The sequence below is a fragment of the Hippocampus bargibanti genome, linkage group LG15 (genome assembly GCF_051943395.1).
Source record: "Hippocampus bargibanti isolate YZ-2025 linkage group LG15, ASM5194339v1, whole genome shotgun sequence".
Taxonomy (NCBI): domain Eukaryota; kingdom Metazoa; phylum Chordata; class Actinopteri; order Syngnathiformes; family Syngnathidae; genus Hippocampus; species Hippocampus bargibanti.
In genome coordinates, this window is record NC_142748.1 from 800883 (window position 1) to 810263 (window position 9381).

At 41.0% G+C, this 9381-nt stretch overlaps 1 protein-coding gene across 1 annotated transcript in view; it reads right to left on the minus strand.

The window, feature by feature from the left end:
* ryr2a (ryanodine receptor 2a (cardiac)) overlaps positions 1-8422 on the minus strand; it is a 113841-nt gene extending 105419 nt beyond the window's left edge. Inside the window, exon 1 of the mRNA XM_089014691.1 lies at positions 8258-8422. Within this exon, the coding sequence (XP_088870817.1) occupies positions 8258-8302 (45 nt within the window). The 5' untranslated portion in view covers positions 8303-8422. The remainder of the gene's footprint in view (positions 1-8257) is intronic.
* Between the last annotated feature and the right edge of the window lie 959 nt (positions 8423-9381).

Sequence of the window (9381 nt, forward strand, 5' to 3'; positions counted from 1 at the left end):
TCATTGCGCCTTGTATGCAGTGAGATGAATGAGTTGGATCATAAAAATATGAATGTGAAGAATAACCTCGGTTTCAATTTTGACCTCCATTAAAATTCTGTTTCAAATCAAGTGTAAATTTTTGGTTTATAAACATTTGAATGACATTTCCACCTAATTCAAAGCAGCTATATTTAGACGTGTGTGTGTGTATTTGTTTGAGCGCTCAAAAGTGTTGCACCGCTTTGGGGATTAGATAGACAAAAATTGCTGGTGGGCAGGTCAGCGGATGAGGATTTAAAAGCTTGGCATAGCGACGGTGAGCAAGTGAGTGTTCATCATTGATGATGTAATCAGAGCGGAGAGCGACCGTTTCATAGCCAGATATCGCTGTACACAAAATCTCTCAGGTTGATTTACATTATTCAAGCCTTAATGGTTGTGCTTATTTACAATAACAACAAATCACAATGTCAGTGAAGAAAAAAAAAAGCAATTCCTCGTAATTACATTTTTTGGGAATACAGCAGTGCGACCAGGAAAGCACATTTGCTAACTTTAAATGAAGATGAGTGCAGACGTGGTTTGATATCGAGTGGAGTACTTTTGCAATTATGGCACCGACAAATACCCCACCACAGGCTAGTGTTCAGCCAAAGAGGCCACAAAACAAAATTACGGTCGAGCAGAAAAAGGAGATCACCGAAAAGCACTAACTAGGTGTGTGTTTGTGTGATTTAGCATCCCAGTACCGGTATGCTAAGTCGACCATTGCTACGTGTGGCTAAGGGTGTTTCTGTGTTGTCTGAGCAACGGTCTCAGGTAATAGAAGGTTGAAAAACTTCAGTTGATTTGGATTAACGAAAAGCAGCCAACAGGGGAAAGTGTAAGTGAGGGTATTATCGCAGAGAAAGCACGGCAACTTCACTCGAATATAATCAAGAGGCAACCTGAAAGTTCGGCATCCATTGACAACTACCATCACAAAGGTATATAAAATGATGATATTATAAAGTACAGTTTATTTCTTTAATTACAATACAATAGCACATTTATTATACATAAAATATATATTTGTGTCGTTTTAAGGCTCATTTAGTTAAAAAATTATGTTTAATGGGGACCTTTGACATCTACGGGAACTCATCGAGCGCTTTGTAATGATTTAAAGGACAACCGACATCACTTTGTTGTTTTTTAACTGACATCAGAAAAACGTTTTAAAGCATCTAAAATACCCAAAATGATATTTTTAGTCAAATGCAAAACACCAATAAAAATGACTTCAAGTGTCCAGAATCTGCAAAAAAAATGAACCAGGAAGTGGCCAGTTCCAGAAGGTCCCGCCCCCTTGTTCGTGTCACCCCAAGACGTCTTGCCTTGCTGGAGAATCAAAACAATGGCTTCAGATTCGGAGAATATGCTTTCTTGTTACTCATCCAGTTATGAATATGATTCAAATAGTTCTGAAGAGGAAAGCATACATGTTTGCAAACGATTAAAGAATTTATTCCGTGCCATTTTGAGGCAATTGGGGGGGGGGGGATGTAGCACCAAAAAAAGAGGCAGAAAATGGCGACAAAGCTCCGTATAAGGAATTAATCAACCCGTTTCCACAGGCTCATTAATTCCTTACATGGAGCTTTGTCGCCCTCTTCTGCCTATTTTTGGTGCAACACGAAGTTTTCAGACCAAACAAGTACAGCAAAATGCAGTGACCTGATGGAAGTACTGCTACAATGTGTCCTTTTTTCGGTCAGGGGCGTTCCTTCAGTGACGTAGGGTGAGGACTCGTCACCAACACAAAAACAAGACTTCCGGAATATTCACCGCGACCCTTGAAACGTAAAATATCGCTATATGTGGTGGAATCTTTGTAAAATAAGCTCAGTAGAAGTCATTTGAAGCCATTTTACAAATTATGGACACAACTTGTCCGGATACGTCGGTTGTCCTGTAAAAGAAGTACCCCCCCCCCCGGTCCACATGTACGTAAATCGAACATGGGCTAATATCAAATAGCCTATCGCAACAGTCTAAGAGCAACAGCGTAACATGGCAATTATTACGGTCACTGGTTTTAAAGATACGCCAAAGATGTTACTATCGTTCCTCCTACTGTGCGCACGCCGCACGGGAACATGTGCGAGTAGATCTGCAGGGAGGAGCAGAAGTGTAGAGTGACAAGAGGCAGTCAATATGGACGTTTTTTTTTTATGTTTTTTAGCATCCAATAGCATTAATAGAATGCAAAGCACATCTTCTCTGCAAGTGCACTGCATTGCATTGCACTACACTGCACTGCGGTTCGGGTCAGGCTGGAGACTTCTGCACATCGGGGCAAGGGGTGGGGCTTAAGAAGGCATCAATAGAAAAAAAGAATAAAGAAAAAAGAGATACTTGGGCAATAGTATACCCCTGGTGTCAAAGTAGAGGCCCGAGGGCCAAATCCGGTCCACCACATCATTTTATTCGGCCCGTGAAAGCAAATCAAGCTCCATGAGGCTTCCTAAAGTCCGAACAAAAAAATTCTAATTGTTCTACGTTAACCATAAAAGCAGTCATTATTTTTTACTTCAAATTTGACAACTAGTTATTTGTTTATTTGTTGTGCGCTATGGATGTAATAGGCGGAAGGGGACGAAACATTGTAACGGCCGTGGCAAAAAATGAGTTTGACACCCTTGCTGTATTCATTCATCCATTTTCCGATCCAATGATTCTCACAAAAATCACGGGGGGTGCTGTAGCCTACCCCAGTCGTGTTCCGGCAGTAGGCTAGGGACACCCTGAACCGGTTGTGAGCCAATCGCAGGTCACACAAAGACGAACAAACATTTGAAGTCAGGATCGCACCAAGGGACAATTTAGATTGATCCCTTAACCCGCCAAAGTTATGAAAGGAAGAGTAAAGGAAAAAAAGAAGTTAAAAAACAAAATACAGGAGCTGCTGTAAAGGCAGTCAAACAACAACATCAAAAAAACCAAAATGACAAATAATGTGACACAACACAAAAGACAATAACTCAATCTTAAGCACTTTCTGCACCCTCTTTATTGTATGAAGCAGTTCTGAAGATGAAAGAGGAGAGGATCAAAGCATCGTTTTCACTAGTGGATCAGGGACGTCACGGTGGAATGTGCACGTCTGCTACAAGCTGAATGTTGAAATCAAACGCGAAGCTGGAGCATCCATTGACGAAAATAGATTCGCCACGTAAATCCGCTTCAATTCCAAGCTGCGCTCTATGCTGACGCTGCTTTCTCCTTCTTTCCGGTGAACAAAGCGGCACTGTGAAAATGCTGCTCATTACAGATGCAAAAAAAGCACAATCGCCTCTGAGCTGTCCAGCGATATCATTCCTTCCAAATCAATGCATGTTTTTCGAATGTGAGAAGAAACCGGAGTACCCGGAGAAAACCCACACAGTGACGGGGAGAACATGCAAACTCCACGGAATTGAATTGTCCAACTCACCCGCACAAAAAAATCCTGTGACTGTAAAGTGTCCTTGAGAGTTGTGAAAGGCGCTTAGAAATTAAGTACGTATTACTATTATTACTACTATTACTACCATTACTACTACTGCTATTACTATTATTACTATTACTATTACGTAACACAAACAGGTCCGAGTCTTCCCAGGCTAGTCGACATCGCCTTACATGGAGAGCGTTGTTCTCCTTGATGGATTTAGGACAATACCGAAGTGACAGGAACACCACAATAAGATGAAAAGAAAGAAACACAAACAAACTGCTAAATAGTGTCTGACTCATCCCTCATGCTCATAAAATCCACTTCCAAAAATAATAAGAGGCAGAAATAACATGAATCGTTACATGAGGCTATTAAAGAAGCCTGGCCTGCCACGGGAGGCGCTACGACATTACTACACGGCTGTCATCGAATCAATGCTGTGTTCTTCCATCGCGGTTTGGTTTGGTTTGGGGCCGCCGGAAAAATGGACAAAATACATCTTCAACGGACAGTTAGGATGGCGGAAAAAAAAAATCATTGGCGCCGCCCTACCCACTCTGGAGGACACTGCAAGAATCGAAACAAGGGTGCGGAAAATCTTATTGGACCCTCCACACCCTGCACACCACCTTTTCCAGCTACTCCCCTCGTTACCGATCCATGCGCACCAAATTTAAACCTCTTCTTCCTCCAAGCCATTAACTAACTAAACCAGGGGTCTCAAACACGCGGCCCGCGGGCACAACTGCGGCCCGCGAAAGAATATTTTGCGGCCCGCCTTGTTCATGTTCAATATTTTCTGTCTGTATCTGCCTTATGATCATTATAATTATTTTATTTATTTATGACTGGTTAATTTATTTTTTATTCATTTTTCCATGTATTCATTTAATTCGTTTTTTGCGTGTTACAAATAAAGATTTTGAGAACATTGGAATGTTTTATCTGTGATTTTCTTGTGGAAATCCCGATGCGGCCCAGCCTCACCCAGACTCGGGTCAATTGAGTTTGAGACCCCTGATCTAAACAGTAACCCAAATACAGCGATACCTCGGCTTACGAACGCTTTAGCTAATGAACTTTTCGCCTTACGAACATTAAATTTGCAAGAATATAACCTTGGCATATGAACGACTTTTTGGAAAACACACGGAGCGCCACAATGGCTGGCGGACTAGTTTTCAGTGGAGAAACAGACAACCACAAGGCCGAACAGCGCCACCGTGGCTGCCGGACTGTTTTTCCACACGCACTTTCTTTGAGTGCACTCAGTACAGACGTGGTTTGTTATCGAGTGGATACTTTTGCTTTTTTGGGACCGAAAAAGACCCCACCACAGGCTAGAGTTAAGCCATAGAGGACACAAAAGAAAATTACAGTCGAGAAGAAGAAGGAGATCATCAAAAAACACGAACGAGGTGTGCGTTTGTGTGACTTGGCGTCCCAGTAACAGTATGCTAAGTCGACCTTTGCTACGTGTGGCGAAGGGTGTTGCTGTGTTGTCTAAGGAACGGTCTCATGCCATAGAAGAGGTTGAAAAACTTCTGTTGATTTGGATTAACCAAAAGTCTTTCAGGGGACAGTGTGTGAGGGTATTATCGCAGAGAAAGCACAGCAGCTTCACTTGGATATCATCAAGAAGCAACTACATCAATGACCATCACAAAGGTAAATAAAACGACTTTATTATACAGGACAGTTTATTTTTTAATTACAATACAACAGCACATTTATGATACATAAATTAAGGTATATTTTGTGTAGTTCTAAGGCTTATTTAGTAGTAAATTATGTTTTATGGGGACCTGGGAACGCATTATTCTCATTTTTAATGGTTTCCTATGGGAAAGTAATGTTTGCAAGACACACTTTTCGCCTTACACACACACTTCCTGGGACCCAATTAAGTTCGTACGCTGAGGTATCATTTCATATACAATTTTATATCGACTGTTGTATTGAAAAAAAGCAAAATGTGTGCATGCGCGCTAAGATGCCTGCATTTCCGCTTATATTTCAAATATTGTACGGCAAACTACAACTTTGAAACGGGAATTGTAATCATTTCTAAGGGCAGCTTTTAGCCAAAGTTTACATACGTGTGAATGTAGAACTCTTTGTAATGAACATCAACACAATTGCAGTGCTTATACGTACAGTACATCAGCATCATAAAGTAACCAAGTTCTGTATTGATCTGCATTCAAAGTGCACTTAGCAGAGAGAGAGAGCGCCTTATGGTGCAGAACTAGAGCGGCAATAAATATTTAGACCCACATCCATATGACACTGATTTTTGCCTCTGAGCTATCATAGAAAGCGACAGAGGGTGTGTTTTATAACTGCCTTGCATGGGTGATATAGAACGCCCGAGATTTGAAACCTTTCATGCAATCTGAAATGGTTACAAAATGAGCACAAACCTGACCTATTGGAACATTAGCATATATTGGACACCATTTGCAAATCTGCCTCGAAAATATTTACGTTGAAATACAAGGCAGTGTCAGTACACTTAAGACATGTATGGCGTCCGCCATTTTGGATTTTATATATACTGTACATACACATATACACACACACACACATATATATAATATTTTTTTTGGGGGGTGGCAGTTGAAATTATCTTATGGATTAAGCGTACATGACTTCTTCTTAAATTGTTCTAGAGAGTTCTAAGCGTGTGCAGGCAGTTCCTGACGATCCTCCCTACCTCCATAGAAGGACATTAGGCTACAAGGCCATCTGTAAGCTCACACACACACACACACACACACACACACACACCTGTCATGATAAAATAGCGCAGCACGGACAAGGACGAACAGCACAAATCAAAACAATAAAACTCTAAGGTGGAATTTGTAGTGGATGCAACAACACGCACATTTGTTTTCTCCGAAGTGACAAGACTAGTAGTCCCTTATTCATTTCAGACATCTCCGGATAAATATAACAAAAGTAGGGGTGGTGGTGGTGGTGGTGGTAGACCCCCAAAAAAAGCAGGCAGGAGGGAGGAGCAGCGTGTGTTTGACAAATTGTATTAAATAAAATCGGGAGGAACAAAATTTCAAACAACAAAGTCATCGGAAAAGAAATGTCCAAAGTAGCAAACAAAACCATGAGTAAAACATGACATGATGAAACAAACAATGACCCGACACTGAATGGTCGTGCCGGGAGTCCTTTTAACTGCCACTGATTACAACGACCAACACCTCTGCAGGTGCAGGTGGGGCCCTACAGTGCCACCTGCTGGTCGCAAACAGAAACGTGACAGTCGTATAGCACATTTTCAAACATCCTTCCTCGGCCCACCTGTCCAAATAACTTTTATTTTCTGTTTTATTTGTGTTTCTTGAAAGAAAAACAATCTCCACGGACAACCCAAATGGATCGACTCCACAACCAATTGAATAGCATTTGTATGAAAGACGTGTATATTGTAAATAAATTGTTATATTTACTTCTATATTGTAAGTAAATAGTTAACATGCGTTTTTTGAAATATATTTCATGTAAATATGTCGATCTGCTTTACTGATTTGCCAAATAAACCCAATGTTAGATGTAGTCTATTTACTGGCAATACATGCAGAAAGCAGGTGAACAATGGAACACATTGCTTGAGTGACAATTTAGCTCACCAAAATTACAAACTACTCCATGCGGCTACAATGATTACTTCTATTGTACCGACTGATTACTTCTATTGTCCTACCCGAGTATGGGGTCTACGACTGGCCTGATTGCCCCATATGATATCACCTCATCAGCATAACTAAGCCTATGTTGCCTAAGAAGTCGGTTGTACGAACGATCCAATTTGAACCTCACCCCACCATGGCGATTTAGTGAAGGATTTTGCTGTTTTATGAAAATAGCTCCTTTTACTCCCCTTTCAAACCATCTATTTTCTTTCGCTAAGATTTTAACCTCATTACCGTCACTACATAAGCATTCAATGTAGTGTAAGACACCCTAGACTGTCTTCTTATATCAGAAAAAAGTGTTAATTCCTAAATTATATGGATCTGGCGTTATATAAGCTTGAAATGAGGGTGGTTGTCCAAAATACAATGCAATACATACATATTAGTTTATATAGCGCGCTTTAACAACAGCTGAAGATGGAACAAAGCGCTAACATGGAAAAACATGGAAATTCTGCCCCCTTGTGGAAAGACAAAAACATTGCCAGAGGCCATCACCAGCACTTTATCGGCACACAAGCATGAAAAAAAAAATTCGGAAAAAGCGCTCTTTGTCATATTTACAATTCACAAATAAATTTGTGAATGGCAGTGAATGAGTTCATTTAAATAATAACTTCGATAGAAAAGAGAGGTCACGTGATCTATTTCGTTATTTTCTTGGCATCGTCTCAATGTAACTTAATCGCGACTCCACACGCACGCACGCGTAGCACGAGCCAAGTGACCCGCTGCAGCATCGTTTTATTTTGACCGACTGTCTATACCGCACTGCGCCCCCCCCCCCCCGACAATCCATTTGAGCCCCCTCAGTCCCCCCCAAAAAATAAATCGAACTCAATTCTCATTGACGATGCGCATTGCTGACTAACCCGCCGCCCCAATCAGTCGTCCACCTGCCACCCATCATCCTCGCACGTGAGGCACGTTCGCTTAATGAACGACGATTCTGTGGGAACTGTCATCCCAATGCGGTAATCTGCTTGCACGTATTCACGCACACGTCCACCATAAAGGTGTCACGTCACACACACACACACACACACACTGATCCCTTTTCGCCATCATGGAAATGACTTACAGTTCGCAGGAATTGAATTTCGTCCTCGCCTTCTCCGTCAGCCATGGTGTGCTCACGCTTCGGGGGGAGCTTCGAGCTCGCCGCAGGTTGTGGGAAGTTCTCGTGGGTTAGCGCGTGGGTGTGCTCGCGCCTGGACCGCTCACGGGACGAACAAAAAAAGGATGGGACTCGTCTCATTGGTGTGTGCGCATTTCGTGGGAGGAGCTGCACAGGTATGGGAGGAGATTGTGTGGCGTCCTGTGGCGGCGGGGCTCGGTATTAAAATCGAACAACAAGCGGGTCTAGGGTTCGATTTTACAGATTCGATTGTTTTGGTCTCGATAAAAAAAAAAAAACGACGGACTTGTAATTCTCATAATAATAATAATAATAATAATAATAATAATAATAATAATAATAATAATAATAATAATAATAATAATAATAATAATAATAGTAATAGCAATAATAATAATAATAACAATAATAGCACTAATAATAATAATAACAATAACAATAATAATAATAATACATGTAATTTCTAAGCGCCTTTCAAAACTCTCAAGGTCACTTTACAGTCACAGGATACGTTTTTCTGTGGGCGAGCAGTGGCAGCCACACGCTCGAGCGTTCACTCAACCCGGTATAAAAACGTGACGACATACAGTGATACCTCAGCTTACGAATTCAATTGGTTCCCAGAAAGTGTGTGTAAGATGAAAAGTGTGTCTTCCAAGTATTTATTTTCCAAAGGAAACCATTAAAATGAGAATAATTTGTTCCCAGGTCCCCATCAAACATAATTTTCTACGAAATAAGCCTTAAAACTACACAAAATACACCTTATTTTACATATAATAAATGAGCTATTGTATTGTAATTAAACAAATAAACTGTACGGTATAATAAAGTGGTTTTATTTACCTTTTTGATGGTAGTTGTCAATGGATGACGGACTTCCAGGTTGCCTCTTGATGACAGAGTAAAGTTGCCTTGCTTTCTTGGCGATAATACCCTCACTCACACCGTCCCCTGCTAGCTGCTTTTCATTAATCCAAATCATCAGAAGTGTTTTAACCTCTTCTATTGCCTGAGACTGTTGCTTAGACAACACAGAAACACCCTTAATAGCTTCTTTTTCTTAA